At 39.0% G+C, this 21,224-nt stretch overlaps 1 protein-coding gene and 1 long non-coding RNA gene across 2 annotated transcripts in view; both read left to right on the top strand.

Annotated features, from left to right (window-relative positions):
* LOC145538005 (uncharacterized) overlaps positions 1-8,161 on the top strand; it is a 40,216-nt gene extending 32,055 nt beyond the window's left edge. Inside the window, 2 exon segments of the mRNA XM_081569206.1 lie at positions 4,862-6,137; positions 6,139-8,161. Of these exon segments, the coding sequence (XP_081425332.1) occupies positions 4,862-6,137; positions 6,139-6,249 (1,387 nt within the window). The 3' untranslated portion in view covers positions 6,250-8,161.
* A 4,823-nt stretch (positions 8,162-12,984) lies between these two features.
* LOC145538028 (uncharacterized) lies at positions 12,985-17,575 on the top strand. Its single transcript, XR_014076590.1, has 2 exons — positions 12,985-13,321; positions 13,515-17,575. It is a non-coding gene; the product is annotated as an uncharacterized LOC145538028 (long non-coding RNA).
* The last annotated feature ends 3,649 nt before the right edge of the window (positions 17,576-21,224 follow it).

Below are 21,224 nucleotides of genomic sequence, written 5' to 3'. Positions count from 1 at the left end.
AGTAGCACTGCTTTAGAGACACTTCCAAGTAGTTACCAGATGTGTAGAGGAATGTCTGTATTGTTCATAATAACAGAAAAACTAGATAGTCAACCAGACTATCCATCAAATAGGGGAATCAGTATGTAAATTACGGTATATTTTCACAGTGGTCTTTTTGATATATATCTATGTGCAACAGTATGGATGAATTTAGGAAACAGTGAAAAAAACAAGTCAAAGAAACATATCGATAAATTTCAGAATGTATGGAAATTTTTTAAAGAAAAATTTTTGATTAAACCAATTTCATTAAACACTCTGCCTTTGGAGAATTTTACAGTGAAAGAAAGGGATTTATATAGGTGAAAAGCATGTTATATTTTCAGAGATGCTGCTCTTCTTGAATGGCCTTTATAACATATAATATATTACCAGGTATAATTTCCTTGAATGTGACCATGTTTTTATTCTTAGAGGATAGAATGCTGACATATTTGGAGTAATGGGTCATGATATTTGAATTTAAAATAGTTAATGGTTAAGAAGGCTTTATATAGAGAAAGATAAAGCATGGTTACAAAACTTCAACACTTTGTGAATGTAGATTAAAATTTTAGAGGTGCTCATTCTACTGCTTAGACAAACTTGCTATTTTCTGCTGCTTATGTGGAAATTTTTCTGTTTATATTTTCTGTCTCTACCAGGGTATATTTTGATAAGTTGTATTTTCCCAAGAAATTATTTATTATTCTTTTCCAAATGTGTTTGTAGCAAGTTGTGCAAAAATAGCCTTTTAAGATAATACACCTTGTTTCAATGATTGCTTCTCCCTTATCATTTCTTATTTTGTGTAGTTGCGATTTCTCCCACTTGTTTGTTGATTAGATCAGTCAGTGATTTGCCTTTTTTGTGAATTTTTTCAAAGAACCAGCCTTTTGACTTAATTTGTTCAATTTGTGTCTTTCTGTTTCTTTAACTTCTGATCTAAGAAAACTGCAAAAGTGAATGAAGACCTATTTCACATATTCAAAGAGACCAGTGGAAACCTGGGAAAACGTACCTAGAATAGTCCTAAGACATACCTTAATAAAATTTTGTTGTTGTTCAGTCTCTCAGTTGTGTTCCACAATTTGCAACCCCGTGGGCTGCAGCATGCCAGGTTTCCCTGTCCTTCACCATCTCCTGGAGCTTGCTCAAACTCATGTACAATGAGTTGGTGATGCTGTCTAACTGTGTGATCCTTTGTTGTTTCCGTCTCCTGTCTTCCATCTTTCCCAGCATCATGGTCTTTTCCAGTGGGTTGGCTCTTCACATCAGGTGGCCAAAGTATCGGAGCTTCAGCTTTAGCATCAGTCACTCCAGTAAATATTCAGCGTTGATTTCCTTTAGAATTGACAGGTTTGATCTCCTTGCAGGCCAAGGGACTCTCAAGAGTCTTCTCCAAAACCACAGTTCAAAAGCATCAATTATTTGGTGCTCAGCCTTCTTTATGGTCCCAACTGTCATATTTGTACATGACTCCTGGAAAAACCATAGCTTTGACTATACAGACCTTTGTTGGCAAAGTAATGTCTCTGCTTTTTAATACACTGTCTAGGTTTACCATAGTTTTTCTTCTAAGGATCAAGCATCTTTTAATTTCATGGCTGCAGTCACCATCTGCAGTGATTTTGGAGCCCAAGAAAAGAAAGTCTGTCACTGTTTCCATTGTTTCCCCATCTGTTTGCCATGAAGTGATGGGACCGGATGCCATGATCTTAGTTTTTTGAATGTTGAGTTTTAAGCCAGCTTTTTCACTCTCCATTTTTACCTTCATCAAGAAGCTCTTTAGTTTTTCTTTGCTTTCTGCCATTAGGGTGGTATATCTGAGCTTATTGATACTTCCCCCAGCAGTGTTGTTTCCAGCTTGTGCTTCATCCATCCTGGCATTTCACATGATATACTCTGCCTATAAGGTAAATAAGTAGGGTGACAATATACAGTCTTGACGTACTCCTTTCCCAATTTGGAACCAGTCTGTTGTTCCATGTCCGGTTCTAACTGTTGCTTCTTGACCTGCATACAGATTTCTCAGGAAGCAGGTGAGATGGTCTGTTATTCCCATCTCCTTAAGAATTTTCCACAGTTTGTTGTGATCCACACAGTCAAAGTCTTTAGCATAGTCAATGAAGCAGAAGTAGATGTTTTTCTGGAATTCTCTTGCTTTTTCTATGATCCAGCAGATGTTGGCAATTTGATCTCTGGTTCCTCTGCCTCTTCTAAATCCAGCTTCAACATCTGGAAGTTCTCAGTTCAGGTCCTTCGAAGCCTAGCTTGCAGAATTTTGAGCATTACTTTGCGGCAATGAAATTGTGCAATTGAAATGAGTGCAATTGTGCAGTAGTTTGAAAATTCTTTGGCACTGCCTTTCTTTGTGTTTGGAATGAAAACTGACCTTTTCCAGTCCTTGGGCCGTTCCTGAGTTTTCCAAATTTGCTGGCATGTTGAGTGCAGCACTTTCACAGCATCATGTTTTAGGATTTGAAATAGCTCATCTGGAATTCCATCACCTCCATTATCTTTGTTCGTAGTGATGCTTCCTAAGGCCCACTTGACTTTGCACTCCAGGATATCAGGCTCTAAGTGAGTGATCACACCATCATGGTTATCTTTTTTTATATATAGTTCTTCTTTGTATTCTTGCCACCTCTTCTTAATACCTTCTGCTTCTGTTAGGCCCATACTGTTTCTGTCCTTTATTGTGCTCATCTTTGCATGAAATGTTCCCTTGGTATCTCTGATTTTCTCAAAGAGATCTCTAGTCTTTTCCATTCTGTTGTTTTCTTCTATTTCTTTGCATTGATCACTGAGGAAGGCTTTCTTGTCTCTCTATGCTGTTCTTTGGAACTCTACATGCAAGTGCGTATATCTTTCTTTTTCTCCTTTTCCTTTCACTTCTCTTATCAGCTATTTGTAAGGCCTCCTCAGACAACCATTTTGCCTTTTTGCATTTCTTTTTCTTGAGGATGGTCTTGATCACTGCCTCCTGTACAATGTCACGAACCTCTGTTCATAGTTCTTCAGGCACTCTGTCTATCAGATCTAATCCTTTGAATCTATTTGTCACTTCCACTGTATAATCATAAAGGATTTGATTTACATCATACCTGAATGGTCTAGTGGTTTTCCCTACTTTCTTCAATTTAACTCTGAATTTGGCAATAAGGAATTCATGATCTGATCCACAGGCACCCTCCAGTCTTGCTTTTTCTGACTGTATAGAGCTTCTCCATCTTTGGCTGCAAAGAATATAATCAGTCTGATTTTGGTACTGACCATCTGGCGATGTCCATTTGTAGTCTTCTCTTGTGTTGTTGGAAGAGGGTGTTTGCTGTGACCAGTGCGTTCCCTTGGCAAAATTCTGTTATCCTTTGCCCTGCTTCATTTTGTATTCTAAGACCAAATTTGCCTGTTACTCCAGGAATCTCTTGACTTGCTACTTTTGCATTCCAGTCCCCTATAATGAACAGGACATCTTTTTTGGGTGTTAGTTTTAGAATGTCTTGTAGGTCTTCGTAGAACTGTTCAACTTCAGCTTCTTCAGCATTACTGATTTGGGCATAGACTTGGATTACTGTGATATTTGTGTTTAATCATCTCTGAGTTCTCTGTCTTGTCTTTTACATGTATTTATAACACATGGTAATATGTGATATGCAAAGAGTCAGTCTTCGACTGACTTTCTGCATACCCATGAAAATTGAAACTCTATCTCAGTTTCTTTTGTATTTGAATATTTATTTATTTACTTAATGGTGATTTGAAGTTAGTAGTATTCCGTAGTTGTGCCCAAGTAATGTGTTGTTGGTAATTTTATTTGCTCTCCTTATATTGATCCATAAGTTTTTTGGAGAATTCATGGAGAGATTCAGATTTAAAGAGTTGCTCTTATTCCTCAGACCTCGAAACCAAATGTTTGCTTTCTAAGAACAGTTTACTCTTCCTTTTTCAGCTACCAGCAATGTAGGGCATTTATAGGTAGGTCTCATTCCATAAGAAATGTGTTAATTTTCACATGGTGAGATAAATTTTTCTTGTTTCTAGAAGTCTGGAAAACTGATCACATGAAAGAAAGGATCCAAGAAAACAAGCCTAAACATGTATGGGAAGTTGTATTGATCAATAACGAAAGGCTGACTAAAGAACAAGGTAATGTACTAGGAAAGTCACTTGAGTTGGACACAGATTCTTTTCCTTACAGAAAAATACTCTGTCAGTGTGGCTTATGTGGAATGAGCTTCAACTATATTTCAGAATTGGTTATTGATAAGAAAAACTCTGTAGGAAAAAAGACTGATGAATTTAATGCCTGTGGAAAATTGCTACTCAATATTAAACATGAGAAAACTCATACTAGAGAAAAAAATGAATTTTTTAAAAGTGGAAAAATTGTCAGTCATAATGAGGATTCTGTTCAGCTTGAGAAGATTCAAACTTTAGAGCAAAATTTTGAATATAACATATATCAAGAAACCTTCAATGAAAAGGTAGTATTCAATACATACAAGACAGAGATCACTGAAGAGAATGACTGTGCATATGATGAATATGGGAGAAGATTCTGTGATAGCTCATCCTTCTTGTTCCATCAGATAACTCCCTCAAAGGAAAATCACTGTGAATTTGGTGATTGTGGGAAATCCTTATGTGTGAAGTCCTCCCTTTTAAAACATCATGGGGCATATTTGAAACACTGTGAATATGGTGAAAGTGGGAATAATTTCAGGAGGAAGTTCTACCTCTCACAGCTTCAGAAAACTCATAAAGGAGGGAAGCACTTTGAATGTAATGAATGTGGGAAAGCTTTTTGGGAGAAGTCACACCTCACTCGACATCAGAGGATTCACACAGGAGAGAAACATTTTCAATGTAATGAGTGTGGAAAAACTTTCTGGGAGAAATCAAACCTCACCAAACATCAGAGGTCACACACAGGGGAGAAACCGTATGAATGCAGTGAATGTGGGAAAGCCTTCGGCCACAAGTCAGCCCTCACATTACACCAGAGAACACATACAGGGGAGAAACCCTATCAGTGTAATGCATGTGGGAAAACTTTTTATCAGAAGTCAGACCTCACTAAACATCAGAGAACACACACAGGACTAAAACCCTATGAATGTTATGAATGTGGGAAATCTTTCTGTATGAATTCACACCTTACAGTACATCAGAGAACTCATACAGGCGAGAAACCCTTTGAATGTCCTGAGTGTGGGAAGTCTTTCTGTCAGAAGTCACATCTTACACAACATCAGAGAACTCACATAGGAGATAAACCCTATGAATGTAATGCATGTGGGAAAACTTTCTACCACAAGTCAGTACTCACCAGGCATCAGATAATTCATACAGGTTTGAAACCTTATGAATGTTACGAATGTGGGAAAACCTTCTGCCTGAAGGCTGACCTCACAGTACATCAGAGAACTCACACAGGGGAGAAACCCTTTGCGTGCCCTGAGTGTGGGAAATTTTTCAGCCATAAGTCAACCCTATCTCAACACTATAGAATCCATACAGGGGAGAAACCCTATGAATGTCATGAATGTGGAAAAATATTCTATAATAAATCATACCTAACTAAACATAATAGAACACATACAGGGGAGAAGCCCTATGAGTGCAACGAATGTGGGAAAACCTTCTGCCAGAAGTCACAGCTCACTCAGCACCAGAGAATTCACATAGGGGAGAAACCCTATGAATGCAGTGAGTGTGGAAAGGCTTTCTGCCATAAGTCAGCTCTAATTGTACATCAAAGAACACATATAGAAGAAAAGCCCTATAAATGTAACGAATGTGGAAAATCTTTTTGTGTGAAGTCAGGACTTACTCTGCATCAGAGGAAGCATACAGGAGAAAAGCCCTATGAATGTAATGAATGTGGGAAATCCTTCAGTCACAAATCATCACTCACAGTACATCACAGGGCTCACACAGGAGAGAAGTCTTGTCAATGTAATGAATGTGGGAAAATTTTTTACCGTAAATCAGACCTCACTAAACATCAGAGGTCACACACAGGGGAGAAGCCCTATGAATGTAACACATGTCAGAAAACCTTTTCTCAGAAGTCAAACCTTATTGTACATCAGCGAACACACATAGGAGAAAAACCTTATGATTGAAGTGAATATTAGAAATGTTGAGCCACAATTCAGCACCTACTCCATTTTAGAGAATTCACACTATGGAGAAGCCTCTGTTGATACCCTGAATGTTTAGTAACCTTCATCCACACAACTGGCCTTATTTTACTCCAAAGTAATGACATAGGACCAATTTCTAGACTGCAACAAGTATAGGGCAGTCTTGTTAAGAGACAATATTCCACTGAATGTCATGTACTGGCATAAAACCTCACAGATTTTGATTTTATGAAGTTCTAACAAAAATACTAGATTATTTCAGAATTTATATAGGGGAGAAATCTGTCCATTTGAGACTTACGGATTGAAGATTTTCTTTAGAGGTAATGTAACATCAAAAGCTAAAATTTGTATTTTGGTTTTGATGCTATGGTTATTTTTAGGAAACAGCAGATTGTAATTTATAGATGCATATTGTGCAATGTAAAGCTTTAAAAACTAAAAAGAATAGTAAAATAGGCTCAAGAGAAATTGCAGTAGCAGTAGTGCATAAAATTCTGATGTGCCCTTTACAAAGCTTTTTCTAATAATAGTTACATAACTATAACATATTCTAATAACAGTGTTACATAACCATAACATATTTATAGCCCTAACAGGAAATTGATGGTACCCTACTACTAAGTCAGATACAGACTTTATTCAGATTTCACTAGTGTTTACATGTAATCTTTATGTTTGTCTGTGCATTTCTATGAAATTTTGTGGTTTATATATTTGAGTAACCTTCAACACAGGTTATAAAATCAAAAAGGAATCTGGAGTCTGTATTACATGAAGATTACAAAGGAATCAGGATTTCACCACAGGAAGTTAATAAATATTAATTATTAATAATAATCATAGCCTTTGTGCTACCCTAATCCTGGCAACCATTTAAATATGAATCTTTTTAAAAGCAGAGATAGATTAAACAATTAGGGGAGAAGCATTAAACACCAGTGAAGCATCCCTTAAGTTCACAGGACTTAGGTATGTACATTACATAAAATATATGTTTCTTACACAAAATGGAACATAACATAATTGTGAATAGAAAAATAGATACTCCTAGTTTAGCAGTTGTTATAACATTAGGCACATCTCCCTTATGTATAAGGCCTGGAGCAGCAGTTTAAAAGGAAGCCCACAAAGCTCATGTCTAACCTTTTAAAACTTATAAATCAAAATAACTAAACGTTCAATAAAATGTATTCTCTGCATTGGGATATCTAGGCCCTAGTCCCATTGCCCCTTCTCTTTCACCCATAGCTCATTGTAGACCATGATGTGCCTTGAGTATACATATGTAAATACTCTAGCCTTCAGCCTAAGTTTATCCAGTCCCTGGGTAAGCAGCTGCTTTCCAAGACGGGGTCCAGGAAGGAAGTCTCAGACTAGACAACACTCAGGGCTATAAATGAGACTGTAAATTCAAGGGTCTGATGTACCCTGAGATCTGGGCCCTTAATGACTGTTGACTCTGCGAGGAGGAGGACTGAGGCTGGCGCATGGCAGAATGGAACTAGAGCAGTGCTTTTATTGATAGGGTAGGGGTGATATACTAAATTACATGATCAGATTATGTCAACAATTACATTAAGACCTAAGATGATAAGATCTAGTAATCTTAGATTATACACAGAGTCTAAGCTTCCATTGTAGGAAACTAGAAAAAGAAGGGAGAAGGCAATGGTACCCAACTCCAGGACTCTTGCCTGGGAAATCCCATGGACAGAGGAGCCTGGTAGGCTACAGCCCATGGGGTCGCGAAGAGTCAGACACGACTGAGCTACTTCACTTTCACTTTTCACTTTCATGCACTGGAGAAGGAAATGGCAACCCACTCCAATATTCTTGCCTGGAGAATCCCAGGGACGAAGGAGCCTGATGGGCTGCCGTCTATGGGGTTGCACAGAGTCGGACACGACTAAAGCAACTTAGCAGCAGCAGCAGCAGCAGCAGAAAAAGAAGAGCAAATTAAGTCCAAGTTGTAAAAAAAAACAAAAGAATAATGAGAACTTAGGCAGATATCAGAGTAATTGAAAACAGGAAACCAATAGAGAAAAATCAATAAAACCAAAAGCTGGTTCTTAGAGCAGGTCAATAAAATTGATAATCTCTAGTCAGGTTAGCTGGAAAAAGATAAGATACAAATTGCTAACATCAGGAATGAAAGGGAGCCATAACTGCTGATCCCCTTGGGATCAAAAGGGTTATAAAGGAATGTTATGGACAACTCCGTACCCACGGATTTGATAACCTAAATGAAATGGGCCAATTCCTTCAAAGAAACAATCTGCCAAAACTCACAGAAGGATAAGTCTAAATAGGCATGTCTCAAGAAATTGAATCAATTTTTAATCTTCCAAAGCAGAAAGTATTAGGCCCAGATGTTTTTCTGATGAATTCTACCAAATTAAGGAAGAAATAGTATCACTTCCCTACAGTATCTTACAGAATGTAAAAGCAGAGCTTTTACTTATTCTTTGAGGCCAGCATTACCCTAGTTGTAAAGCCATAGAAAGACATTACAAGAAAGCCAAGGTACAGACCAGGATCTCATGAATAGATATAAAAATCTTCAACAATATGCTTGCAAATTGAATCCAACAGTGTATAAAAAGAATTACATGATCAAGTGGGATTTATCCAGGTATGCAAGGCTAGTCCAACATTGCATAATTAATGTAGCCCATCATATCAACAGGCTAAAGAAGAAATATTATATGATCAGTAGATGCAGAAAAACATTTCAAAAAATCTTAACATCTATTCATGATAAATAAAAAAACTCAGTAAGTGAGGAATACAGGAACTTTTTACCAAGTTCCCTCAACTTGGTAAAAGAATATCTATAAAAATCCTATAGCTAACATCATACTTAATGGTGAGAAACTAGATGTTTTCCCAGTAAGATAAAGAGCAAGGCAAGGAGGTCCCCTGTAACCATACCTTTTCAGCAACCTTCAGGAAGTCCCAGCTAATGCAGCAAGATAAGTAAGGGAAATAAAAGGTACACAGATTTGGAAGGAAGAGATAAACTATTGATGTTCACAGATAACATGATTGTCTATGTAGAAAATTTCAGAGAATCAGCAACAAAATATTCCCCTGACACTAGATAGCAATTACAGAAAGGTTACCAAATATGATGCTCAGTCAGGTGATTAAAAGAAATGAGCTATCAAGTAACAGAGATACAGAAGAACCTTAGATGCATATGGCTAAATGAGACAAGTCAACCTGAAAAGGTTTTATACTGTGTAATTCCAGCCATAACGGATTCTGATAAAGGCAAAACTGTGGAGACACTAAAAAAAAGCAGTGGTTTCCAGGTGTTCAGGGTGAGGGACAGAGGGATGAATTGGTGGATTACAGATAATTTTTAGGACAGTGAAACCATCCTGTAGGATATTACAATGGTGGATACATGTCATTCATTTGTCAAAACCTACAACGTGTAAAACACACCTACAAAGTGTAAAACACAACGGGTCAACCCTAATGTAAACCATGGACTTTAGTTGTAAAAATGTATCAGTATTGGTTCATCAGTTATAACATGTTCCACACTAATGCATGGTATTAATAAGGGGAAAGTGTGGAGGGAGGTAGAGGTAAAGGGGTACATAGGAACTCTGTGCTTTCTGCTCATTTGTTCTGTAACCCTAAAACTGCTCAAAAAAATGGAGTGTGTTAAATAAACAACCCTGCCACATATTACTTTCTTATATATTTACAGAATTTGAAATTCACATGATTCAGTACCAGGTTTTTCCATTGTGGGGGTAGGGAATGCATTCTTATAAATCATATATTGTCAACCACTAAGGTGTATTTTCCATTATAGCTTTCTGCTTTTCTAAGCCTTATTATCTTATTTTGAAATTACCTTAAATTACTTACCTCTCATTATAACATCTTGTTTCAGCAAGGAACATATGTTTCTGCCCTGCATCTATAATAATCACTAATGAACATTTGGGTTGTTTTTATAATCTTCAGAATACTTTATAGCAATTGTGGCTTGAAATTAAGGCCCAATGTAATAGAGTCTCTTCACATCTGAAACTAAGAAGACCTCTAATGGCCTAACTGCAGGTTTCCCTCCCTATTCTCCCCCAGGTCACTGTAGTCAGACAGTCCTCCTTCCTTATCTGGGGGACCAGGTGGACGTGTAGTTCTTGGTTTTCCCTCAGTGGCAAGTTTCACTTTCCTACAGCCCACAAAATTATTCTGAAAAACCATTCCCATCTTCTCACAGAAACCTCACTGCACCCTCTGGATACTAGAGAGCCATTTCCCACAACCCTGGTTTTTCCTTTGTTCCCAAGCATGATAACCTGTGTGACCCTGGATGGTGTGTGGTGTCCTCTCCCCTGGCCTGTGAATAGACATAACTAGTAAGCTTATGTAGATCTCATCTGTCCAGTGTAAGGTGTCACATGTTCAGCTATTGCATTACCCCACGGCATGAATCCTGCCACCAACAGAGTGACTAGGAGGCAGTTAGTACAGCTGGGCATGAACAGGATTGTCCATCTAAGACAGGTCACCTGGTCACTTAGCTAATTGCTCTTGTCTAACAGGTTCCGTGATGTGGCAGAGGCTGCTTGGGATGGAACCACCAACTGCTGGCAGGCTTGCACTTCGGCCTGCTCTGCTCTGTGTTCTTTTTTGGATGTTGCTATCTCTTCCCACTCTAAGAGGCTCTTGTCTCTAAGAGAATTGTTCATTGGCTGTGCCCCCAGGGTGACTTGCCATGGGGTTCAGTCTGTTTGGCAGGTGGTATCTGAGCTACCTGTGAGGCTGGCTGCTGGACTGTGGCACTTTCCCTTCTAACTACCCAGAATGTCCACATCATGGATAATGTACATGGCTAGAAGTCCAGAATAACTGAGGAAATTTGTATGAGAGAAATAAGAGAGAAAGAAACCTGCATGGCAGAAAAAAAGACAGCCATTGCAGACAGAGGATGTTAAGTCAGCCAACCTCTCTGGGTTATGGGCCCAGCATACTTTTGCTGCACCACCTGTTGTGTCTTTTTTATTAAACAAACAAACAAAAAAAAGGTCTGTGCTCATGGTTAGAATACAAAACTCCTATCCTGTGGTGCAGCAAAGAGGTTAATTCAAATGCAGCTTAAGCCTGGGATCCTTGCACCATGTGAAGCAACCATTGCCATGGAGCAGACCCGTAGCCCTTTCCTGAAGAAAGAAATTTATAAATTTGATCAGAGTAAAGAGAACCCTCCTGAAGTGTAGCAAGTAACCACAGAAAGAAAAGAAATGGAAAGAAAGAATGAAGGGAGGAAGGCAGAGACTCAGATATGGGGAGAGTAAACAACAAAATAACTGAAATATAGGTCCATAGTTTGTTTTTGAAATTGAGATGTAGTTTCTGTACAATATTATATAAATTATATCCACAGTTTGACTCAATTAGAAATCCAGAATATACTAAAATCATTTGTACAACAAAAGATAAAAGGGTGCTGTGATTGGCTTTTGTACCTTCCAAATTAACTTGAATATTAACTTTAATGCTGAAGTGTACCATTGGTAAATTTTCATAGCCTTAATATGGGGCTCAAGTTATAGTTATACCTGGGCACCCCCTTAAATTTAATCATGTTACCCTCTAAAATCTTAGAGGTGTTATTGAATGTAAAATACAGTGCTATACTGAATATGTATATCCCTCCAAAATTCATGTTGAAATCTAACTGCCAGTATGATGGTATTTGGTGGCGGGGCTTTTGGGAGTGATTCAGTTAGGAGAACAGAGTCCTCATGAATGGGGTTAGTGCTCTTAAAATAGAGACTCCAGAAAATTCCATTGCTTCTTCCACCATGTGGGAACTTAGGAAAAGACAACCTTCTGTGAACAGGAAGTAGTCCTCACCAAACAAGGAATCTTCCAGTGCCATGATCTTGGACTTCCCAGCCTCTTGAACTGTGAGAAATAAACTTTTGTTGTTTATAAGTCACCTGGTCCATTGTATTTTATTATAGCAACCCAGAGAGACTGAGTCATTTAGGAACAAATAGGATGTTTCATCTTAACCAACAGAACTATTGTCTTAAGTTTCGCACGGTCATAACACCCACTGACTTCATTTTAGCATAATCCCATAGAAAGCATGGATGCTCTGATCCAAAGAATAATAAAATTAAATTTTTGGCACTTACAAATTGGATTGACAAAAGGGGACCCTAGTGTACCATATCGGAGAAGGCAATGGCACCCCACTCCAGGACTCTTGCCTGGAAAATCCCATGGATGGAGGAGCCTGGTAGGCTACAGTCCATGGGGTCGCTAAGAGTCGGACACGACTGAGCGACTTCACTTTCCCTTTTCCCTTTCATGCACTGGAGAAGGAAATGGCAACCCACTCCAGTATTCTTGCCTGGAGAATCCTAGGGACGGCGGAGCCTGGTGAGCTGCCGTCTATGGGGTCACACAGAGTCGGACACGACTGAAGTGACTTAGCAGCAGCAGCAGCAGCAGTGTACCATATACCTCAATTGAAACCATTGTAAATACCTATCTAGAGAACAAGTGATCATTGCCACTACTTCTCTGTTTAATGATCCAGTGTAGCTTGTTCTTAGCTTGGAAGTAATGATGGTGCTTCACAGTGGATTATTAAAACCTTAATGCTATGGCCTATCTGCTAAGAACCTAGTACCTAATGTTACTGCCTGATAGATATATTTAAAATATTTATAGGCATTGAAGATTCAGCTCCACTGAAATCTGTTATTTCCCCATCCCAGTTTTCAGGATTCTTTACTAATCAGTGCCCTAATTTTAATGAGACCATGTAAGGTTGGAAATTCAATGTACATAGTAATTAGGTCACCCAACAGATTTGTCACTGGATTTCTTTCCATAAATCTCAGCCCTGCAGCTTTAGGGGATGAGGTGCTTACAGAATTGTCATTGAAGCTTTAGGGTCTGTTTGTGGATCTTGAGCTGGGAATTTAAATTCCTGAGCTTCTCATGGTGTTTCCCAACATTGTCCAACACATTTAGAATAAACAACCAGTTTCATACTCCTTTGGTTCACTAAAATACCTAGGAGAGAAAATCTTGCATTCCCAACAACTTGCTTTCTATAGGCACATGATAATAGATACCTAGAGGTAATCATTTCAGTAACTGTATTGCCACTGCACATCATGCACTATCAGTGCCCCTTTAAAACTGAAACAGGATCTTTAATGGTTTTAAATCTGACTCTAATCAGATTGGTGGTGGTTTAGCTGCTAAGTCATGTCTGACTCTTGCGACCCCATGGACTGTAGCCCACCAGGCTCTTCTGTCCATGAGATTCTCCAGGCAAGAATACTGGAGTGGGTTGCCATTTCCTTTTCCAGGGGATCTTCCCAACCCAGGAATTAAACCCTGGTGAAGCAACACCCAATTTGGTACACATTTGTGATTCAGGAGGATTTAATTAGAGACATAGAACCATAAGAGGAATGTGTATGTCTAAAGGGATTTATTACAGGGCTTTGGCTTTCTACAACTGTGAGAACTGGTTAAGCGGTGTCTATGAGTTTGTCTCCATGCCTGATGAAGACATTTTGACTAAAGTGCTCAGGGCAGACAATGAGGGAAAGGAGATGGATGTGACATGAAAGAGAGCAAAAACAAATGAGAACTCACAACCATCAGTATTGCCGACAAGGAGGTGCTAAACCTGGAGACAGTTGTTATTGCCTCTGGCCTTGGTATGGTGTCCTTCAGAAGCTGGGTCCCTCAGTCAGTGAGGGGATCGCACATATCTGGTGCGAGCATCAGAGATGCCAAAGGACCTTTGTGGAATGGTCATAGTTCTAGTGGCATCTCATGCCAGTGAGGTGGTCAGTAGATCAGTAGCAGCATGTGGAAGATACAAAATGGCTATTACATCACTTACAGTCTCCAAGTCTTATACAAGAATATCTTTTATGGCCCACCCCAATGGAAAACATACAGAAAAGGGAACTCGGAAATGTAGTTGAGCCTAGTCTAGGTAACACATTACTAAGCAACCACATTGGCCTATGAAGGAACTGTGAAATCAGTGAATCAGAGCTAATATTTTTAAAGAAATGAAATAAAACATAATATCAGAATTCATTAGAGATACTGGTAAATAGTGTTTTGTGAAAAATATTTATAATCAGTTGTATATTATCATGGACTGAATTGTTTTTCCCCCAAATCTATCCCAATGTGACTGTTTTGGATATAGGGCCTTTAAAATGGTAAAGTGAAATGAGATCTTAAGGGTGGGCCCTAATCCAACATGACTGGTATCCTTATAAGAAGAGAAAGAGACACCAGAGATAAGTATGCATAAAGAAAAGGGCATGCAAGAACACAGAAGGCAGCCATCTGCAAGCCAAGGAGAGAGGCCTTGGGAAAACAAACCTACCCACACCTTGACCTTGGACTTCCCGTTTCCAAAACTGAGTCAAATAAAGTTGCACTAAGTCACCTCATCTGTGGTGGTACTTCGTTTTGGCAGCTGAATGTTTGTGTCCCCTCCTCCCACCCCTAAATTCATATGTTGACATCATCTCCAGTGTGATGGTGTTAGAAGGTGGGGTCATTGGGAGGTGATTATGTCTGGAGAGTGGAATGCTCATGAATGGGATCCCACAGAGCTCCCCAGCCCTTCCAGCCCATGAGAACACAATGAGAGGGTGCCATCTGTTAACCAGGAAGACTGCTCTCACCAGAATGCAGCCATGCTCCTGCATTGGTCTTGGACTTCCCGACCTCCAAAACTGTGTAAAATAAAGTTCCGTTGTTTATAAGCTATCCAGTCTGTTAGTAGTTTGTTATAGCAGCCCCAATGGACCAAGGCAGCAGCCTTGGCAGACTAGTACATATGTGTACTAAAGATTGAATCAGTCTTCTGGCAGCTTTTAAAAATGAAATTAAGATAATTTTTTTAGAGCAGTTTTAGATTCATAGCAAAACTGAGGGGAAAGTGCAGAGATTTCCCATTTCCTCCCCCTCACGTACACCTTCCTGTTATCAGCATCCCCCAGCAGAGTGGCATATATGTTACAGTTGATGAACCTACGTTGACACGTCATAAAAGTCTATCAATTACATTACATGTCCCTCTTGGTATTGTGTATCATATGGGTTTAGACATGTGTCGATGACATTTATCCATCATTATGGTACCATGTAGTGAGTATTTTCACTACTGTAAGTCCTCTGTGCTGTCTTTTCATCCTTCCATCTCCACCCCAACCCCTGATCTTTTTATTGTCTCCATAGTTTTTCCTTTTGTGTTAACTTTATCCCACTTTAATGTTTCAATTTTTTGTCAAGGTATCATTTAGCATACAAAATATTTTAATGTGGTCTCATTATTTTGTATTCCTCAATAGAATATAAACTACATTCAGAGCTTGGAATTTTATCTACTTTACACACTACTATGAATCCAGTGCCGAAAACTGGCATGTTGTTTTTCAACTCAATGAGTGTTGAATGAACATTTGTATTGGATCATGAGTTTAATGTATTTGTTAAGTAAATTAAAGTTGAAGATACTTGGCAAGCTTTGGCAATGTCTTACAAAGAAACATAGTCTTATACAATCTAGCCATTGCTTTCCTAGGTGATTACTCAACTTATTTAAAAGCTTACATTAACACAAAAGCCAGCATAAAAATATAACAGGTTTATTACTTCCAAAATTAGAATTAACCAAGATAGCTTTCAGTAGGTAAATGGATAAGCAAAATGTGGCACATCTATACAATGGAATATTGTTCAGTGATAAATGAGGTGTTCCTGGCGTGCTGCGATTCATGGGATCGCAAAGAGTCGGACATGACTGAGCGACTGAACTGAACTGAACTGAACTGAACTGAAGTCACTAAAAGTTTTGACGTTAACTTAATAAATGATAGAGGTATAATTGCCTGTAAATGTATAAAATTGTTACCCCATCCCATTTAAAAAATGCATAAACTCCAGAGATTAACTGATTTTTAAGGAACTGGCTTACAAGAAGTAGTCCTGCCAAAGTAGGACTGCTCCAAGTGAAAAGTGAAAGTGTTAGTCACTCTGTTGTGTCTCTTTGCAACAGCATCCATATCCGTCACTGTCACTTCAAACATATAGAAGGGATATCTTGACATGCTCCACACCACTGAATGCCTAGAAATTTCACTAAGGTAAAATTTCCCTGAATTTTTTCAGATTTTCCACCATTTGACATGCAAATATATGTCTGCCCTTTTCTCTTTCTCTCGTCCAGTGACTTCCACAATGCAATGCAGATATTGGTTTTTCATCTATGGATTGTTGTTAAAATTGGTGTTTCTGTAGGGAGAGGGGGCTGGAATTTTATTTTTGTCATCTAGCTAACTTTCCATTTATCTAGATCTTCAAAAATCTTTCAAAGACATTTTCATTGGGCAAGTCTTGTACAAATCTTTCAGTTTTTGTTGTAGAAGTATTACACTTCTTTTGTTAAATTCACTCTTAAGAATTTTTTCTTTTGATGCTATTGCAAATGAGTCTGTTGTCTTAACTTTGTATTTGGATTGCTCATTGCTAATGTATACAAGTTCCATTGATATTTATGTTATTGATCCTGTATCCTTAACTTTACTGAGCTCATTTATTGGGTCTAATATTTTTCAATGAGTCCCTGAGCATTTTCTGCCTACAAGGTCAAACTATCTGCATATAGCAATAGCATTACCTCTTTATTTCCTATCATATGCCACTTACTCCATTTTCTTTCTTAGTTGCCCTAAGACCTGCAGTACAATATTACCTAGAAGTGGTAAGAGTAAGAGCAGATAGAAATGAAAAGAGGATTAGTATTCTCTTTAAAAAAATGATAGATACCCCCACTTCTTTTTCTTAGAACATTTTCTTTTGTAAACTTATAACTGTAAATGCTTTATCCATCCCTTTGGGATGAATATGAACCTTTTAAAAAGCCTTTTGGCAGTTTTACACCTCTACAATATCTTTCTCAAGGAACCTTGGAGTTATCTCTTTGAAGTGTACCCTTCCAGGGTGTTTGCACTCCCAATTTCTCAGTTTCTGTAGGAGGGTAGGAGCCTAACTACTTCTATGGGTGCCTTGCTCCAAGTTGCAAAACTACCTCCTTTCATATATATATGAGAAGCTTCAATTAACACAGATGTTCATCCCAGTTACCGGATGAATTTAGGGTAAACTATGATAAATGATGATGTCAAGTCCTCTTACTTAAGGTTTAGTTATTGTTTAACTTGAGAACATGTATGTAATGAGTTGTATCCAGTCAGCTTTATAAAAGGGTGAGGTTTCTTTCTGGCTTTGTAATCTCTTAGCAGACTTCTATAGTGCACAGCACATTCTTCTTTTATGATTATTCAGTAATAAAATTCTTTTGTCTTCTACCTTTGTGAATAGATTTTTGTGTTGGGAGAAATTTTTAATTATATTTCTTTAGCAATTTTGATAAGAATGGGATGAGTCTGGTAGTTCCTGATTTGAACAGATCAGCTGAAAGTCTTGGCTGCACAACAGTCAGGTAAAAGACCCTAAATTATAAATACTCTTCCTCCTAGCCCTCTGTTCTTTTGGAATACTATCTAAACAAACCACCCAAATTCAAGATTTTACTTTTGAATAATTATGGGAAAAATAGGCTCCAAAATCTCATCATGATCATTGGATGATTGGAAAAGATGGGAAGCCAGTAATGTTGCCTGCTGGTCTCTTTTTAAAACAGTTAATATCTGTCTGTTGCATTTGGGATTGGAATACATATGAGATTCCAGTCCTGCACTAGCCAGAGGACAATTCTTTGGTTTTGCAGAGGTTCTTAGAAGGGGGGTCTATCCCAGTAAAAGAGTTGCTGATATTTATGGGATGAATATAATTCTAACCATTCCAAGAGGAAATTTAAAAATTATTTGGATAACCAGAAGAAACTTGAAAAAATTAAAGAGAAAATGCAAGACAAATACATTTTCCCTCTCATAGAACCCTGCTTCTCCTCACTCTGCTTGTCCCTGCTCCTCCTGCTTTCCCTGGATGTCTTTACTCCTCCATGGCCCAGACTGACTCAGGGGAAGAGGGAGGTGATAATCTTTCAGATGGGTGGTTCCCATCTAGGCACAGCTTCTTTAACTAGTAATAAATTACCTGCTCAATTTGAGGACACAGTTAATGTACTTTATGGCCTAGACTGAGTCTACTTCACGTCTTAGACGAGGTGACTCCTTCAGGAGTCCCTTATGCAACACACACTGCATAGCTATTAATAGAAAGCCAGAAATGATAGAGCACCATGGGAAGATTAAGAGATCTGCATGGAAGGCAACAGGGAGAGTAGCTATACTAGTCACTTGGAAAAAAGCAAAGAAACAAGGCATTGAAATAATGTAAACACAGGAAGGGAAACCAAAGTGCCCTGGTTACACTTTGTTTGTTTTGGGGTTTTTTTGTTGTTTTTTTTTTTGTCTCAATGTGAAGAAAGCCAACCAGTCTATTTGGGTCACCAGCAGCAACAATGCCACTGAGAAGCTACTCAGGATGCCCATGTAATTCAAATGCCTTTCTTACCAGCTGATGTTTCTTATTTAAAGGCTTCTTTCCTCCATGCCCCAGAAATTTGCAAGAGTACACCTCAGTGTGTATTTAGTTTACAGCCCACACATAGGAATATATACTGATTATTAGATGAAACTGAGCAACCAGCAACTGCATGGAATTCTGCAATTAGGAGATTTTGCTCCTTTGGTAGAGCAATCACATTGGGGTCTGGAAGATCACTACATCAGGGGAAGCTATCTGGCACCCCACCCCTCACAACTATGGAGTAACCAAAGGCAGTTACAAATTCAGAGAAGGACTGCTGACAGCTGTACTTGAAACCTTTCCAAAAACGTTGGGCTGGGCAATGTTGCAGCAGTGCATGTAGAAGACACAGGAGTCCCCCATTGATTTCCATCAGTGGTTTGTTGAGGCTTTCTCAGAACTCCCTGGTTGGAACCTGGGGTCAGATCAAAATGTGCTCTAGCTTGAGCAACCTTTGTTTTGACTCTCTTGCCAACTATCCAAATCCAAATTAAGGGAAAGTGGTAGGATGACAAGAACAGAGAGTCAAATCTGAGCAGCAGGTACTCAATGTGGGAATAATCTAGAGAAAGACATCCAAGAAAAGAAAAAGACTTCTGTGTTTGGAGAAGGCAGTGGCAACCCACTCCAGTACTCTTGCCTGGAAAATCCCAAGGACAGAGGAGCCTGGTAGACTGCAGTCCATGGGGTCATGAAGAGTCGGACACGACTGAGCGACTTCACTTTCACTTTTCACTTTCATGCATTGGAGAAGGAAATGGCAAACCACTCCAGTGTTCTTGCCTGGGGAATCCCAGGGACGGCGGAGCCTGGTGGGCTGCCATCTATGGGGTCACACAGAGTCGGACACGACTGAAGCGACTTAGCAGCAGCAGCAGTGTTGGCTGATCAGAACTCTTTACTAAAGGGAGAAATCCCTACTCTGGTCAACCCATGAAGGGATCAGAGGAGACAGGGACTGCAGGGACAAGAGAATCATGAGAACGGAGACAGACAAAACCTCCAGCTAGGAAATCCTTGGCAAACAGCTCAAAACGGATAGATTGACAGAATCTCAGAGGTGGGAACTGGTGAATCATTTGTGTCAGTAACTTTTCCTCAGGCTAACTTCTTTGCCTGTTCTGATAAAGTTCTGCTTATCCTGCAATTTCCTCAGGAATTTCTCATTTTCCACCTGGTGACAACAGATAGTTACAGACTGTTAGTATTTTGCATCAGTCTACTTATTCCTTTTCCTCTACAATTCCCATGCAGTTAGGTCCTCTAACTGAGGAACGTGTGTTCTTGGTTTCTCTCAATCCTTCTGTAAACCTGTTGAGGAGAGACCTGTTGTGCAACTAAAAGTAGAGTATTCTCTACTCTGGATGGAGTATCCATGGAGCTTCTTGAGGAAAAGACACCTGATTTGATCACCGTGTGCCCTTTGAAAGAAAACAAGAGGTATGGCAGAGAGGGGCATTTTCACACCATGCAGGGCAAGCACATCAATGCATCATGCTGGGTCTAGGAAATGATGTTTTCTTTTCCTTCTATGCAATATGGAGAGATTTCTGAATTGGAAGATTTTATTTTTATCTCCCCAATAGTGGACATCTTTGTCTTGTTCCTATTCTTAGGAGGAAAACATTCAATCTTCTATCCTCAAATAGGATATTATTGTTGCTTAGTCACTAAGTCATGTCTGACTCTTTGCGACCCCATGGACTGTAGCCCACCAGGCTCCTCTGTCCATGAGATTTCCCAGGCAAGAATACTGGAGTGAGTTGCCATTTCCTTCTCCAGGGGAACTAGTACTATAGAAAAAGATAAAATAATTTTTTTTTGATTAACAGAAATTCAGATTGAGATGTAGTAATTGAAGCAGAAGATGTAAATACCCTCCACACCATCATCATTCTTTCAGCTCAAATGACCTAACATAGTACTGGCAGAGTATTTTCTGATTCCAAAGTTGTAATCACAATTTCAAGTGCCAAGATAAAGTCCACTGCAACAACAAAAATAATAGCTTCACTTATGATTGCAGAGATTATCAGTGTTTTAATAGCCTCATTTTTTTTTCAGCATAGCCATGGGTGCAAGAAATTACAATGTAGAAAATACATATTTCCCCTTGCTTCTACACTGCTTTTGATGGAGGTGATACAAATACAAATTTTGGTGGATGTTTACATAAAGGTGAAGACATGTTTACATAAAGGTGAAGACCCAAGACGGATGGGTCATGGTGGAGAGGTCTGACAGATTGTGGCCCACTGGAGAAGGGCATGGCAAACCACTTCAGTATTCTTGCCTTGAGAACCCCATGAACAGTATGAAAAGGCAAAAGGATAGGACACTGAAAGATGAACTCCCCAGGTCAGTAGGTGCCCAATATGCTAATGGAGATCAGCGGAGAAATAACTCCAGAAAGAATGATGGGATGGAGCCAAAGCAAGAACGATACCCAACTGTGGATGTGAC

Source organism: Giraffa tippelskirchi, chromosome 2 (assembly GCF_054371585.1).
Source record: "Giraffa tippelskirchi isolate mGirTip1 chromosome 2, T2T-mGirTip1v1.2.pri, whole genome shotgun sequence".
Lineage (NCBI taxonomy): Eukaryota > Metazoa > Chordata > Mammalia > Artiodactyla > Giraffidae > Giraffa > Giraffa tippelskirchi.
The sequence above is the reverse complement of the archived record's forward strand: the minus strand, read 5'-3'. Positions and strand labels throughout refer to the sequence as shown.